General features: G+C 41.1%; 1 protein-coding gene across 2 annotated transcripts; it reads right to left on the reverse strand.

Annotated features, from left to right (window-relative positions):
• Positions 1 to 525: 525 nt before the first annotated feature.
• Positions 526 to 17,453, reverse strand: LOC135502791 (follistatin-like). 2 transcript variants are annotated; one of them, XM_064795899.1, is made up of 6 exons: positions 12,434 to 12,745; positions 8,623 to 8,823; positions 8,063 to 8,284; positions 7,473 to 7,694; positions 4,943 to 5,179; positions 526 to 3,634 (listed from the first exon to the last, which is right to left on the reverse strand). In XM_064795899.1, the coding sequence occupies exons 1-6, from the start codon at positions 12,525 to 12,527 to the stop codon at positions 3,546 to 3,548; spliced, it is 1,065 nt and encodes a 354-aa protein (XP_064651969.1). In that variant the 5' UTR covers positions 12,528 to 12,745; the 3' UTR covers positions 526 to 3,545. The 2 variants fall into 2 exon arrangements, with proteins under 2 accessions (XP_064651969.1, XP_064651975.1); XM_064795905.1 differs by lacking the exons at positions 8,623 to 8,823; positions 12,434 to 12,745 and adding an exon at positions 17,327 to 17,453.
• Between the last annotated feature and the right edge of the window lie 172 nt (positions 17,454 to 17,625).

The raw sequence follows: 17,625 nt of genomic DNA on the forward strand, positions 1-17,625 counted from the left end.
GATGGTTGTTGAGGGCAGAGATGGGGATCCAGAGGGTGATTGTGCCACATATTGGGTTGACCACAGTTGAGATTGAAGGGGCCAGGGCACTTACTGCCCAAGGAACTACTAAAGTCGAACGCTTGCATCTAAACTGTTGTTTATGTTGTAAGTTAAATGGAATTAAAACTAATTTTGATATTATGATAATTCATTGGTCTTGAAGTTAATTGCGATGTAGCTAGACTGCTATTAGGATTGGGGGGGGGGGGGGGCATCACCTTGTGGAAACAGACTTCTTGATTGTGGCTTTGTCCTCATGGGTGGTCTTTATGAACGGTGACAAAAACTCTTCCAAATTGAGTGATATTGCTGCCCCAGGACTAACATATAGTGTTGATTGATTACTTGAGTGTGACTTAGTCCTAGAGGTTGGTCATTTGGCAGACACTATGTCTGCAATCCAGTAATAGGCACATCCATAAATCAGGTAGAAGGATTAAATCAACACAATATCTACAACAACGATCGGAAATTTATTGTCCATCAACATTTATTTACACTAACAGGTCAAATTAATTTCCTCGGTTATTAATTAAGGTTGTGACCATATCAACATCCTATGACAATTGAAATAACCATCGATACACATTAGAATGGTCGTCGGTAAGACGAGGAGATGGCGCATGATGGCCATGATCCAGTTAATCACACCAACAACAATACAAACAAAATACAAAACATAATACAAAAATACAATGATCTCTGTACATCAATATATACAAACGTCATTATGACGTCACTAAATGCAGTGTTGCAATGTCTTTTTCTAATTTGTTTACGGTAAAATCGGTCAGAAGCAAATACAGCATTTGCATTGGCAGCACATTGCTTCGACTGTTTGCAGCCCGGTTTCACTCAGAAAACACAGCAATTGAACGAAATGTTTTCTGTTTAATCATTTCTTTGACACTTAAAACTTGATTAGTAAGCATCGAAAACACTGTCTCAAGCCAAGCACGAGTTAATGGGCGGACCTTGCACGAAATTACGGGTTATACGATTGAAAATCATAGAACGATTCTTTAGGTTTGACGACTGCTGACTGATTTTCCAGTAAACACATTATTTGAAGAACCGTTTGCATGCAAGTGTTCGTTATTCTTCAATCAACCAAGGAGGAAAACGCCTGAATCACGGGGAACCCCATCAGAAGAGTACAGGAGACTTCCAGAAGGCAAATCTAAAGACACGCGGTCAGAATGTACCGTCAGTACATCGTTTAGACTTGTTTGTTTGACCCGTGTTTTCCACAGTTATTGTTCATTTTCTGAGATCATTGGGTACTAGGCAGCACAATAGTCATGATATTAATGGGCCATCAACCCTGCCAATTCACACAATCCATATTTACTTTATTTACCACCGATATTTATCACATGTAGACGCAGCCCCAACTCACGATCATTGACAGTAATTAACCTGCGCCATGTATATTGAAAGCAGTTTATACCAAAAGACCCCGATTTCGTCTATTTACTGTTTATGGGTACCAGACAGTTTCCCGGACAGTTTATTAGGAAGTATGTATGCCAGATCTCCCCATACAAGGTCATCGAACTGTCCCAGACGGGGACGAAAAGTACCCAGACTACCAATTCGCCGCAATAACCGTTCAAGTAAATCTTATTTATCATTCAATTTAAACAATGTTTGCTTTCGCGAAGAGATTTATTGATGAGAGGAACCTTGACGGCTTGAGATGCAGACTCTCGTATATCATTTTCATTTGGTAAAAAGTGTCAGGGGGAATTTCGTGAACTGTTTACTTTGGCAAGTTTGATATTTAAGTGGCATTTACCCAGACCACCTCAGAATCTCACAGGAAATGTGTCCTTGACCCTATTCTTAAGTGATATTTATTAAGAAAGAAACGTAATCAAACTCTTTTGCTCCCAATTGAGATTCACGTGACGTACGAGAAGTTAACATGGCAGTGCAACGCTGTACAAAATAAATATTCATAGTCATTTGGTGAAAACAATAGGCAATGGCAAAAACAGTCTTTATGCATTTCACTGACCCACTGTCCGTCCTAAGTAGGTACATCGCCTGTGAGATCGAAATTGAGTGCATGCAATGTATATATACCTTTACTCATCTCATGAACACATGTTTTCTTTACGAACGCTATCCAAAATGAAATACATACATGTTTACATGAGGAAATCCACATGTATTTATGTCAATCTCAAACACTTATTTTGTTCTTGGCTTTTGCAGAAAAAAAAGAAGTTACATCGAACCGCAAACGTCGATGTGTTTATAGTGGATTTCACACTGTTTTTTCCATAAAGTTTATAACACATTTGGTACGTTGGCAGTTTGTCCCTTTGAGAACACTTAAGAAATCAAAATATAAGAGAATATAAGTACATGCGTCAGTGGCCTGCCGTCGTCGCTATCGGGTCGCCGATAAGAGCGCCCATCACCCTCAAATTGGGCCTTCATTGGTTTCGGTTGAAAGTATTTCTAGGATTTGGTTCTCGAAGCCTGCCATCTATGCTAATTTACAAAGTCATCTATACCAATCTATAATTTAATCACATAAATATTTTTCCTATTTTATAACTTACTACTTCTATTATGTACACATTTACCATAAAAAGCATACATCCAGATTGTCGACATTGAGGTTAGGATCCGCCAGCAAATATGATAAAACTGATCTTTTCTTTCACGTGGCAGAGCCGTTGTTGAAAGTACATGTACTTGCGAACAGCCTGGGACCAGATACACGCTGGGTTATCATGCACGTGAATGTCTGCAGCTTCCGTATTGCGTTTTTGTGCACAATTTTCTTCCCTTTCTCCCGAGAGATGACTAAGGTGAATGAATAGAAACAGTTTTGATCACTTTGTTAGCGGATAAACTACGTTCAAAGTGAAATGCATTTAGGTTGACGCATGATCAGAAGGACCAAGCAACACACGTTTCAGTACTGAAATAACAGTGTTCGAGGCGTTGTCATTTCACTGAGTCAGTTAAGTCGCTTCTTCACTTGTGCCTATAAAGTTGCTTGGTATTGTTAACGAACCCCAGTTCATTTGCCTACCCTGTCTTACACACAAAGTGAAATAAATGCAATGCATTGGCCAGTCTTTATTCACCCTGTACACCAAAAGGCCCGGCTTTTAGAAGAGACCTCAAATAATATCACTGTCCACCTGCGAGTGCTGACACTCACTAGAAGTCCAACATCATAAATAAAAGCCTGGCCATTTTCGTTTAGTCCAACAAGCACCACACTTACAGCAGCAGCAAGCAACTAACACTGCAAGTCATTGAAAAAGGTATGCGGAGTGCTCAGTCCGAATCAGGCGGCATCGTTACAAATCGACCGTAGACGCGCCAGGGAGGGATTTTGTTAGTCCTGCAGTGTGGCTTCACGGGGACTTCCCCAACGGACGGCCTGGGCCGCAGATCAATGTGCCCATCTGTACGACCCGGTCCTACCAAGGCTATAGCTCATCCATCCACTCCAGATTCGGAAGACCCTTGATCCTTTATCTCAAGGCGAAGTAATACGATTCGTCGTCCTCATCGGAGTGAATATCATCGTAGACGGGTTGGAACTCGGCGGCCGCTTCATTCGCTGTAAAGTGAGGGACAAAAGCTATAAAACACGCTGTACATGTTCGAGAGACTGGGGTTGTGTCCTCGGAAATATCCTAGTGAGATAAAACGTGGGACAATAAAACTATACGACGGTAATTTCCAATACACCGTTTTTAACATACAGCTTACGACGGATTTCCCTCAAGGACAGTATGTGTACATTACCCTCCCTTTCTTTGTAAGGGATCGTCGACATTTTGACTCAGACTTGGACTTATAATCCGGTCAGCATTGAACATTTGACAGTCACTGATGAACTTTCACGATGAACTTGCAAAAGAGGGAATTTCCCACAAATCTTTGTTTGATTTATACCCCGGTATTTAAACTGCAATTATTTGCATTTTGATACGATTGAACGCGAGTTCTATACGTGGGAGGCTTGCACCTCTTTATGGTCACTGATTAAACATTATTGTTTCGGAAATTATGCCACATGAGTGCAGTGTCATAACTTATCTCTTAATACAAGATGCAGCAGACGATAGGAAGTGGGAAGGTCACTATGACAACAAGGATGACCTAAGTGGCCGAACGTTTCCAAAACCGGAAATCAATCGGTTCCAGGCCACTTATCTGCCCTAATGTTTGCATTTGGCAAGTATGACCCCGAGGCTTTGACACTGTTTGGTTCTCAGTATACGCACCCCAACCCCCTCCCCCTCCCCCTCCCCGGGGGCGTTTAATGTGGGGGAAGTACCATGAGGTGCTCACCCACGATCAATTCGACTTCATCGGCCGGAGTCGAAATCGGTCGGAAAACATTCCTAACCGCTGTGGACTGCACATTCTAAACTCGTGTTCAACAGCTTACTTTTCATGAGGGCCAACTTGTTCAATCGCCGTTACAGACAACAGCCAACGTCAGCTTAAGCGTTATCTTTTTCAGTAACTTTTCATTGTACAATGGTAGCATTACGAGTTAACACCATCATTACTGCCAACGCCGATTGAGAAACCACGCCGCCCAATGCTGTAATCGGTTGCGACAAAGATCGAATCGGACAATATCAGTTTACGTACAATGACTCTCATTAATTCAGGTTGGATAACTTGGTCGCCGTCTGTATCTCCCTTTGGGCAAGTGACAACGACCTTACACAATATCTATATACATGTGTCTCTGTTAATTAACAATCTTATCTGCTAGGAAGAAGAGATCAGCCTGGGTCCAAAGGGACTATATCGCGAAAGCTAATGGGCCCCTCGACATTTGGTTTCAGGAGAAACACCATTACTGTAATGATAAGGGTCTGCCGCAAAATGGTATTGAATTAGAACTTACATCCACATGATCCTCCTTTTTTTGTTTCTATGACAATGCCCTGTGCACACGAGGCTATCTTCATCTCGCACCAGCTCTGATACGTAACGTCATCTGTACCACATATCGTCTTCGTCTCTAGGAATGGTGCGCAGTAATGCCGTGCGTTGCAGGAAGCACAATGCGGCTGTCCCGTCTGTGTGTCCGTCAAGCACACTCGATCAGGTGGGCATGTGATCGTTTCGCACGTCAAAGCAGCTACAAGTATAAAGATGAAGAAAATACTCTTTATTACAAGTTTGAGGACTCATGGTACTGCAATGTCAACATTTCAGCGAGTTTCTGTGACTATGACAAAGGGTATACATGTATATGACAAAGTAAAGCGATTATCAATACTCATATCTTCCGAAGACGTCATATTTATGGCAGCCAATCGAAAGCCAGCTATCAATTCTTGCCAAATATTACCCGGAAAAACTATTAACACCGCTCAGCGCGCCAGTCACCCATTACTGTACGTTTCGTATAACGGTAAATAACAACGCCGCATGCTTTATAAACCGCAACTGATATTTTTCGAAGTTATATAGGGGTCAAAATGGCAGTAGATTATTTACTTATGGAAGTGACTATTTGGCAAGCCCGGCTCACCAAACAGCGCCTTTTTTCTGCCCTAGATGGAGAGCCGAACTCATGCATATTATCATTCGTGGCAACACGGTCAGCAACACTGGAGTTACAGTGAAACGCCTTTAGAAATGCACACTAATGCATTTAACATGCTTATCAGTTAAATCACGTTTATGACTTTTTTTGTAAATTCATACAGTCATGTACATGTACATGCTTCTTCATGGATTATTGACCAAAACCCGAGTTTAGTAACAGAAATTGAATCGAGAGCGGGAAGTCGGCCATTGTTAAATATGCGCATATAAATTCGAATATGACGTCACCGCTCTCTGATTGGCCAACATGTTGTAACCTCTCCGGCTCGCCAAAGAGGGTGGTATTTTTGCCCTGTTTAGCAAGCCCGGCTTGCCGAACAGGGTGGCTTTTTAGTGCTGTTTGGCAAGCGGCTCTCCAAACAGGACAAAAAAAGATGCCTGTTCGGCGAGCGGCTTGCCAAATACACCCGGCCTTTACTTATACGATTGTTGGTACCACCCGCTGAGTTCGCACGCTAGGAATACTTGAGCATCTGTTAAGTGCGTGTTAACAGGTTACCGCCAAAGCCACAGTCGGAATACTTCAGAAGGAGAAATTTACTACCGATGGATCTTTTCCAATAGATCATCCAATAGATCATTACTATAATCAATTATACTAATGCCTTTGCTAGACGTTTTTACATCACCGGCGCAGACATGCCAGACTAAGATACCTTAAGATTTAATCACAGGGAAACTTCATAAGACTGAAACTGCTAGTGTATTGGCGGAAAGTCAAAATATTGTACGATTTCGTAAGGATTTGCTTGGCAGCTGAGTATAAGTCGAGCGGGTACCCAGCATCCAACTCCCTTGATAGCGTAACTCTATTTCATTGTGGTTTTTTTCGATCCGATGCATGACAGTTTAAATGTACTGTATTGCAATTAATCTGATTTCAAGTACATGTAGTCTCATCTGACATCTTGGCCGATCCACCATTCCCCAAACTAAAATGTTGATAGGATATTTCTTCACAATAAACTTAGTTAGTACAATAAGGTCAAAACTAAAATGTTGACAGGATATTTCTTCACAATAAACTTAGTTAGTACAATAAGGTCAACGATTTCCCAGACACTGGAGTAACATTGTCGGTGTTCACCACGGGGTGCTCCCACCTCGCCAGAGAACTCAATCTGATCACATACGGAAACGAGTTCGTGCTCGACTTATGGGGCCAATACATCAGACGCTCATCTCCTCAGACGCTTTCCAAGAAGTTTCAGTTGTAGGTGATCTAAGTTGATCCATGTAAGTATACCTCGATGGCATTCAGTTCAGGGTGCAATTCTTCAAAGCAGCCGCTGCATCGATCAGATGAAGCCAATTCTGCGAGTGATGCGGGGGAACTGGTAAGGTTAACTGCGCGATGGGGCTAAAGTCTAGACGACGCGGAGACTGGCCTAACACATTCAGTGGAATGGGGTTAGAAATTAAGGTGATCGACGATGCCCGCAAGACGCTGAAATCAACTTAAGAGATTGCGAGGCGGCAAGAGATCAGAGCTGATGAGAAATAGATCTTCTGCTGAAGGTTCAGCAGGTGCTGTTGTACTCTCGGCACTTGTGCTAGTGCTTCCTTTCGGTAGTCTTACTTACGAGACTAAATGACTCATAAAGAAAGTGCAAAAATACGTCTGCTAAATCAATACCCGATAAACCAAAAGGCGGAGGAAGAAGAAGGATTCTTTTGTGAAACTTTAAGTCAGAAAGCAACGTCTTGGGCCACACAGGTGGGATCACAACAGACTTCTTTCACAGCACCGACCACCAAATCATTTGTGGCAAAGACAAATTTGTCAAGATGATTTGCAATGCTTTAGTATGGATACTTACGTATACATGGTCCCTTGTACGCTATAGCTATACTCTTTCCTCGTAAACACATGGCAGCTCGAACCTTACACAGACTATCATAAGTATTTCCATCAGATCCACATATCTGCTGGTTGGGTTGCGCCGGTGGGCATTTTAACCGGCATGGGACACAATGTGGGGTGTGGTTCTGGTCCAATAAGCAGTGCCTCCCATTTAGACAGGTAACGCTTTCGCAGCTGGCTGTAAGATAATGTACGTTGATGATGAGTTGGAGTTCCACAGGGTGACGATCTTATCCCGAGTTTAAGCACAACTTAAATACTACATATTCTTCCTCATAAGTGGACATGCTACAGACGGATTACAGCAAAAAGTGTCGACTACTTGCATGTAAATCAAAGGTTAATAACTCAAACGGATATTTCTTGATTGGTCAGCAGATTCACATACAGGTGCTACATTGTCTAATTGCATCTTAATTTGACATTCTAGGGTATGGCACTCCTATTATATCGCGGGAAAAGAACTTCGACACGGGCATTTTCACTAGGACCAATGTATGGAGGGTCATTGCTGAGACAAAGGTAACTCTGAAATCAGATACTTACATCTGCATTTACCGTAATATTGCACTTCAACATGTCGAGCATGGCGGCAGTTGTATTTCCGTAACCGACAGAGATTCCTGTACGACTTGTTGTCAGATCCGCAAACTCGGCCCGTGTAGGACATTTCATCTAGACTACAATCGGGGTTGCAGATACACCTGGGGGCCGATTGCCGCATTCGACACACCTTTCCTCTTGAACACCGCACATTCTCACAAGAACCTAATGAAATAAATGAGCAGCCGGTTATTTAAAAAGATATACATGTTAAAAAAGGTGCGAAAATACAACAGAAATGTATATACATTGTAACATTGAACAAGAAAAAGTACAACCCTGAGTCAATGAGTGCACCTATTGCATTTGTTATAAAGAAAATGATAGTTCAAAAAAATTTGCATCTCTGCCAAACTTGCAGAAGAGTCAAGAATAAGACATCTTCAAACACATCAGTATCTGTACATATGATATTGACCATAAAAAACAACAACATTATCCTTAGATGGCTTCAGCCAATCTTTAGAACAAGCATCTCTATGCGAAAGCTATCAGATCCTTACTTGTGCAACTTTTGCAATTTGGAACGCCTGTTCCTATAGCTTGATGGAAGAAGATGGTGCCAGCATCATATGTTTCATCTGTCCATGCTTTCATACTCGGTCCATTGGCCGTCGCTTGACAGCATTGCTCGCGAGATAACGTTGAACTCACGAGACTTTCACAGTTCCCGTGTCTATTGACTGCCACCCAACACTGTCCGGCTAGAAACAAGAAGCACCCCGTCAGAACAATCTACTTTTATCGTGTCGATCTTACGAATAACACATTTTTTGTTGCTTTTAGTGATATCACTTTTATGCTGACTCGAACCCATTGCTATATCTCACCATCTGAACATCTCAATATTGCTGAAGGTCACATCATCCGGGAGCTGTACAACAAGTTCATCTCACAGATCGATTTCACTGATGACTTTTCGCGGTGTTTTTCGGCTTTGTGAGGTTGTTTTGCGGCAATTTGCGGTGCTTTGAGTGGTCTGACGGCCACAGGATTCCGAGAAAACCAGACAAATCGTCGTCACTGATAAGCGTCGTTGAGAGGACAATACGTAGAACAACGCCCACGCAGAAAGCCCCATGCATGTGCTACTGAAGCCAGTCAAGCTGGTGATGACAATTAAACAACCATCAAATGGTATTATGTGTATATGGGTGTTGATTTATGAACTTTTAGGCATTATGCAGATTTTGCTAACCTTTTATATGAAGAGCTACGAAAGTCGAAGTGAGAAGTATGTAATGTTTTCATCGAGGTTTTTTTTTTTGATAATCACGCCGAATATCCTTCAGCTATAATAGATGATTTACGAGTGTGGCTTAAATGAATTAGAACATGTCTTATGACACGACTGCCATTCGTACTTCATCCCAGCAATACCCAGACAGATTTGGCTACGCATGGTGTCATTTCTTTATGATCAGGACACGATACAATTTATGCCCATCTTGCCACATTCAATCATGTTGTGAATGGAATACTTATGAAAGCGTTTGACAGTGCTTATTATACGGAACAACAAATTACAGAATTGCACTCTTTGGCCAATTTCGATAATAACTCCTTTTTTCTTGATTCATGGTACATGGATATGTTTATGAGCTCCAAGGTAATGATCAGGACGTCACTTGTTTCTCTTCTAAATCACTCTGCTAAGTGATACCCTGCAAGATATTATGTCTCATTGATGCGTGATTTCGACGTTTTTGCCATGATGGGGCGACAGGAAACCGCCCTATCAAAGTCATTTATGCTTTTGATGACGTCATAACCTGACTTTTTAATCGCGGACTGTTAAAGGAATGTTCTACTTCTAGACTCTTTCAACACTTATCATTCTGCTCTACCTTTGACGGCAGACACCATTCAAGTATTTCGCGACTAAGATTGTTAATGTCATATGCTATCGGATGCCGGTCTTTAGGTCCATGTTGCCAACCAGATAGACTTCACTTCTTGCTTCAATCTTCATCTGGTCGTGGAAAACTTTGAGTTATTATTTCAACAGACTCTCCTGCCTGTAGTGCGACAAAACGGACGGGATCGATATAGTGAATGGAGACTGGCGCCCCATCCCACCACATCAATAGGTACTTCTCACACTGATGGGTATTGTATGGGCGAACGGCGGGGCTTTTCATTTCTCGCTACTTTTTAGAGAGTTTAATGGATGAGGTCATAAAAGAAGAATTTGGGTGGTCGGAATGAAATTTTTTTGACTTATTCTTTAAAACTGCGTGTTCAAATTGCATTCTTCAGTGTTGTTGTTTTCGCGAATTCCACGATTTTGTACATCTGACTTTGTGTTATGGAGGTTTACAAATTGTCACTTTAAAAATCTCAGATGATTTAAGTGGAAGGCTTTACACAATAGATTTTCTGTTTTTTCATACATGTAGATGACTATGATGAATTATAACAATGCATTGGTTGGCATATAAGCAGTTAATAAATAAAGACATAAAGGTCAAAATATGCCTGAGCTGTTTAAATGAAATATTTGGGCGAACGATTGATATGAGATGGCGCGAAGCACTTATTTCCAGATATAAAAAGAGCAGGTCTACATTTTTATTATCCGTCTGACGAAAAAGAAAGTCGCAGTAGGACTTTTTCATCACGGACACCAATCCTAAGTTGAATGAGTGCGATCGACAACTTAGAGACTAGAGATTTATCATATCTACATGTAATCACGGACCTAACGCATCCTTGTAACCATAATTGGTTACTCTAAAGATCTTGCTCACTGCGGCGCCTTCTTCCGCGCAACATGAAATAAGCAAGTGCATTTTCGTGGGTGGTGAAAAATGTAAATAAAAGTAGGCAAAATGCCGGTCATGCGAAAGTCACTTTAACATCTGATGTCAAAAGAGTGATTTATTGCTCCGGGATGAGGACGGATCGTATTGGAGTCTGGCCAAAGGAGCCAAGGTTAACGCCAACGAAATATTGATAAAGAAGGACTGGTGCTAAAATGTTGAAGACGTATTGTAAGCTTCATTTGGTTTTCACTGCTTTTACTGTTTTTAGTACGGCATCGCACAGATGCTGGTATTCTTATTATTACCTGTACAAATGGTTTATTTGTTAAAGGGACACTAGCCTATAGGCAGGAACCAGGTAGGTCAGGTGAAGTTGCACAAAGGCGCCGATAGGGGTATACTCTAGATGCTTCTTCAAGCATCCGGAACAAGATTGCACCAACTGGCCTTTGAAAACGTTTTCGAATACTATTGATGATAATGATGATGAACGTTGCCATACCAAATATGCCGATGTGAAACTCAGTTAATGTGCTCATTTCCCTGAATTTCACTAAGGATGACACTAGTCCCTTATTGGCCAGATGGACTCGCGCGAGATCACCATCGATTTTGCGTTTAGTCCGAGATTGATGCGTTGAAGTGCTGCAGAAATGGTTCAATACCACGCGTGGGACATTGGCAGACAGCCAACGGTATTATGTATTGGTCTGTTAGTGTCTTGATTGTTCTACTTAAAAGACAACTTTACTGGTATTTCGTTGGCGAGAGACAAGTATCTCTTGTCGAGTCAAGACCAATCGTTCAGACCTTCATGAAAGGGGGTTCGATTTCAGATTTCCGCAAACTCGAGTGCAAGTTCTTTTTAGTTCAAGTCATCGAGTGGAGATATTAGTGAGTTTTCGCAAATCCCCGAAACGTCAACGAAAACACCTATCCCATTGTTCGACATCATTATCAGGAGGTCGATCAATGAGATTAGGCGTTCACGTTTGCCTTTGAGAGGGATTTGCGAAAACTCCCTATTAGGCAAGTTTGGCAAAGTGGTTCTGTGCTAATTCACTAACGCGATTCGTATTAAAGTCATCTTCTATACTTAGTTGTACAAGGAATTGGGGAAATTCGTTTCAAACAATCGTGGATAAGACATGCAATTCGTCGTTCGTAACTTTCAAAATTTGGCGAAACCCGCCTAGTGCTCTTGACGCGTTGATGTCACATCGGGTGTAACGTCATGATGGTAGGGCACACGTTATTATGTTAGGCCTTATATAACTCTTCGACAATACTGAGATGTTCAGATGGTTCAGAATTAAATGTGATCGTATACAGCAGATAGAGTAATTTTTTAAATAATTGCAATGACCACGTGTAGCGAGATAACTGATACAAATGTTATGTAAGAACAAGGTTTGTTTTTTTTTAAAGTAGACGACCAAGTATCTCGAGATCGAATCACATACTGATGCTTATAAATTCGAAACTTGTTTAATACATATCAATAAACAAGATCTTCAAAAAGATTTAGAAAGGAGAAAGTTGCTCCTACCTTTGACTTGGTCGACGAAATGGTAGACTATCATGAAAATCCCGAAAAGAAGTTTAGGGAAGTTCATTTTATCAAGGAGTATCATTTCGTCCATGATGGGTCCGAATATCACACGTTGAGATAGTTGAGATCAAAAATAACGAGAAGTTATTCCTCAAGTTTGGTTCAGTGCCAAAGAGAATACTGATTAGTGGTTTACTGAGAGATTGCGCCTCCAACTGCTGACCGGATAGTTATGCCAGAACCTTGGCTCAAATAGTAAATAAAAGGGCACAAGAAGTTGGCTCCCACCCAGAAATTATAATAAATAGAAACATGTTTTGACTAGGTTCTCACGTGCAGTCAATGAATAGTCAGTGCCTGGGTCAATGACGAGAACGGAAGGCGGGTTTGCATTCCACCAATAAGAGGCTTTGTGGCCTTCTCATTGGACTGCGCGGTAGGTGCGGTTCTATTCTGCTCTGCTTTCCTTGATGGTCATAAATAATTGTCGTCATTACCACCCAGTCACTGCCAGGTATTTTTATCCGAACAGGGATAGTGACCTGTCTGAGATAGAGGACAATGTTATCCAACCATTATGAGTACAACTACTATTCAAACTAGGAAATATTGTCTCATAACCTGCGATCAACAATCAATATACAGTAATATTGTTATTCCTGTCATGTAAATCTGGTATATTTATAACCGGGCACAATTTTGCACTCAAGATCACTGGGTCATACTTTATCTTTGATGTTACCGCCATCGTACTGCAGTCTGTTCCTTGTCCGGTTTAACAGCAACTTTTCTTATAACAGTTTTTCAATGAAAATACTTAATTCCATTTATAAAAGAACCGGGTACATTTCGATGTAGCTGTCATCGTAAGTTCCTGGTAACTGCCGGCAATACATATTCCTCTTTTTTGGGCTCGGAACTTTTTTGATATGAATTTGCATAACTCACGCAGCAACAATCCCTGCATGACGCATTGGCCGATATTCCTTCGTTCCTTCGTCAAAATAACACCCTGTGATTGGCTAATATTTAATGACTGCGCCGGAGGTGCAGAATTCAATACTTCTGATTGGGTAATGTGACCGGAAGTCGCTATGCCTGCGGATATCCACTGGGTCTCATTGGTCATGTTAACCTTATTAGTCATTCTGGTCAGCGTTCTAATTTTTATACAATTATCACGATAGCATCGCGCCATGTGTCTCTGGCGGGGATTACCGACCTTCTTTCTCCATCAATCACGCCCAGTGAAACTGATAAAGTCGCTATCCCCCGCAATGTCACCAATACCCGTTTGATTTATGGCTTGTTAAGCCTGGTTTTGAACCAACGTGAATTTTCTAGTAATTCGGGATTATCAGGACGGCTATCCATCAGAGAGGTCAATAGTGGTTTTAGTCTTGTAGTAGATAGTGAGATTGCAAGAGGTCCCTGGTTGCGTTATGGCGGGAAAGTTGGCCGATCGCCATTGGTTGGAGTAAACCCGTCGAGTAGTGCTCAATGGAAGTTCATTCATAAATTTAAGGGAGCGGCCTAAATAGCTCTTAGATTGAACTTGGTTATGAATATGACTTGATCTTATGAAGAATTTACATATGACCACTCAGTCGTAATCTGTAACCCATTTCACGTCCTGACGACCCGATTCATCGTAAATCGGACACCACCAACAGCGCGGGGAATGTTATACCATTGACGCATTGACGGACGGTTTCATAGAAGTATAAACAACTATATTTAGGAGCATTTGTTTAGTTTCTTATTTGATCGAGGAAAATTCCTCATCAGATTAAAGAAAGAAATCCTGGCGTTTCTCCAAAATATGTGGTGTGATTTTGTCTGCAGTGATCATAAATATCCTATCTGTATTTATTTTTTTCTCTTGACTAGCCAAACAAAGTAATTGGCCTTTATTCGTCAGCATGATACTTCATTTACAATGTAAAACTACATGCCTGTTATGACTGTAACGTTCTGGTGGCTCCACGATGTATGAATAAGACAAAGCATATAAATAAACATTTAACATTTATCCTTGACATACATGTAATTCAAAAAAGAAAAAGAAAATACGTGAAAAAAAGAAAACCACGTAAAAATAACTATTGTTCTCAAGTGCATGCAATAGGTGACTCTTGCTCAGGGTCGTTCTGAAAGAGGTTCTATGTTCGATATACCCAAGGCCCTAAATAAAGGTACGTCAGTCGTACGGTATTTTTCTTAAGTAATGGCCTTCTTATTTTTTGAGACTGACAATGCACATGTAAATCGTATTGAATAAACCATAGTCTTTACATGTATATATATCGCTAATATTTTTCAATGTATAAAATGAATGACAAATCATTCGCCTGTTTTCATTTCGTTCAGTTTTTCCAGTTTTTTTCTCAAAAAAATGAATGTCTTTGGCCATTGCTTAAAGAAGGTGGCCATACGTGCCAACATCAGACAAAATCTGACATGAAATCTGCATTATCAATCAATCAAAAATATCAAGTGAACCGTGTAAATGGTTACTGTACAAACCCTTTATGATAGATGGCAGCGCTGGCCTGCAAGAATAATAATCACTATCGTTATCAGACCTATAGTGGCGCCATCTAGAATAAAGAGCAGCAATCTGATCTATCTATAAGGTAACGTGGTACAATTCTCGCCCCGGTACAATTCTAGCCTCTCTTTGCAATAATTATAATGTGTAGGACTACTACCAGCTGTTTCCTACGTTGTATAAGGGGCTATGATTGTATCAAGGCTATAAGTGTACCACTTTACCTTACATATACTCTTGTTTGACGAATCTAAGCCCGTTTCGAATTTAGACACTCAAACATGTATATGTAAATGTACATAGTAAAGGCCATGAGGCCCGTCAGCTGGAAACAAGGAAAGTCACTATTGGCGGAATACGTTAAATTTCGCCACAGACCAGTCAATGACTTGGTGTTTTTTCGTGAGCCCATTAGACGGTAAAAAAAGTTACCACCAAATTCGTATCAAATTTTAACGCTTTGAACTACCGCGTGCTGATTCGACAGGCGTTTTCATGTGCATGCATGCGCCGCCGCTCGCGCAAAAACTACATGTACACTCGGTCCCAGCGGTTATTTGATAATGACGCCGCACGCTGCATGGCGCGATTCATTGTCATACTTGCGCGGTTCGTTGTTTGCACGAGTTACCCAATACCCGCTTGGGCCGCGGCGGCGTCTGCAGGGCAACACACCCTATAGCGGAACCGTTCAACAGTTCACATAACGCGAATACTTGTTATACCCATGTCATCAAAGTTCAATAAACTTGACCTCTGCTTATGAGGTCCTTTGGACGTCCTTGGTTGAATTAAAGTCTCATTTCAATGAAACTGTCATCCCCCGCAATTCCTACGAAAATGGGGTCAGGAACCCTGCGGTGTGCTCACTGACTACTGCCCGGTGGTCAGTGCGTTCAAAATGCTGGTGCAACTTTGAGATGCTTTCACGATACGCCCCATTCGGCTTTACATCTCTATAGGATTGCAAAAATTTTCTTCCCGAAGAGACAGGGCCTACATGTACATGCGTCCTAGATACCGCGGAACGAATGAGGACAGCATAAAAGAGCGCGCCGAACTCATGCCAGGCCAAATAAGCCATGTATTTTTAGTATAGTTCCAAAGTCCACTTTGCTGTTGGTCTCGTCCGATTCCATTATTCATAACAACAGTCAAAACATCTTTATCTAAACAAACTCGACTAGACCTTAGATATGGCAGACAAATAACAACGTGTCTTTTTTACCAAATAAAAAAACAAAACAAAAATGGAGATATATTAATGTTAGAAAGATTTCATGTTTCTCAATTCCCGCAAAAGCAATAATATGAACCATCCTATAATATAATACCACAGCTTCCCCTCGGACGCGTTATATTACTGAAGCTCGGCCCGAGTGTTGTTCAGGATGTCCATGAACACGTGACTTCAGCGGGAAAGTGATGCCATGGCAACAAAATGGCGGCCCAAACTTCGTCTGCTTAAATGGCATGTCTTGCATCATTCTTGTCGATCAATATGATAACAATACAAAAATCATGAATGAATACAGCTGTTGTAGTCAATGGGCTTTCACGACCGAAGGTATTGGTGGTGAAGAGCTTATAATTCAACAAACATGTCCAAACCAATTTAAATCGTGTTTTCAACCAATATCGATAATAGCCTATTTTTGATCTAAATGGAACCAAGCCAATTAACCTGACTCGACCAGGCCTTGAAACACCGTTATTTGGCAACACAAAAGCTTATTTGAAGTAATAAGTTGACTCGCTCGTTTTATCGTGTCAGACCGGGGGCTCCGTTTTGCAGTTTTGAAACATGACGAAGGAACAAATTATAAAAGAAAAAGACGATTTTTGGTCACAAAACACCAGAGCAACCGCTAGCTTCTGGACAACTTCTGAAACCAAATATAATAATAGGGAATGGCAGCGTTGATGAATGAATTAAAAAAAAACGACTGCACTAAGACGAGAGGTAATCGTCACAAAACTGTGTTTATTACTATCTCAGCAACTCATTCCTTTTTATTCCTCAGGTCAGAGTGTGATAAGCATGCACTTGGGCACTGTGTAATCGATCTTTGATGACATATGCTTGAAACCATTAAATAAACTTTGAAACGGTAAAACTCAGTGACAGATTAGCATGTGCGAGCAGATAAACGTATACACGTAGTTGGAAACCGGCACCACCATTGCGGCTAGAACTTGAAAGGATTTCAAAAGGATGTCGCCCTACTTACTTTGGAAAAACCCCAATTCTAAAATGTTGCAGAAGAAGCTGAATAAAACAAATAAAGTTATCCCATAGAATGAATGTATTTTTAAAAAGGATGCATTAATGGACTTACCCCGCCAGTGATAATGTTGCATGGAGGATCCGCAGAGGAGGAGGATTGAGATTACGATTCGGTAAACAATGGTCATTTTGAAAGTGTCGTCTGCTAATCGAGGGAAAATCAACTGCTGGATGTTTCGGGTGAATTCTGTCGTTGTGATGAACATCTCTGACCGGGTCTTCCCTTATATACCCTACAATGTGTAGAAATAAAAAACTTCTAATCTTTAAATACAACCTCATAATGTTGTTGGGGGATATAGCAATTTGTTTCCTAGAAGAGACCTCGTGGTGTTCACGTGCAACCTCCTA

This window comes from Lineus longissimus, chromosome 2 (assembly GCF_910592395.1).
Source record: "Lineus longissimus chromosome 2, tnLinLong1.2, whole genome shotgun sequence".
Lineage (NCBI taxonomy): Eukaryota > Metazoa > Nemertea > Pilidiophora > Heteronemertea > Lineidae > Lineus > Lineus longissimus.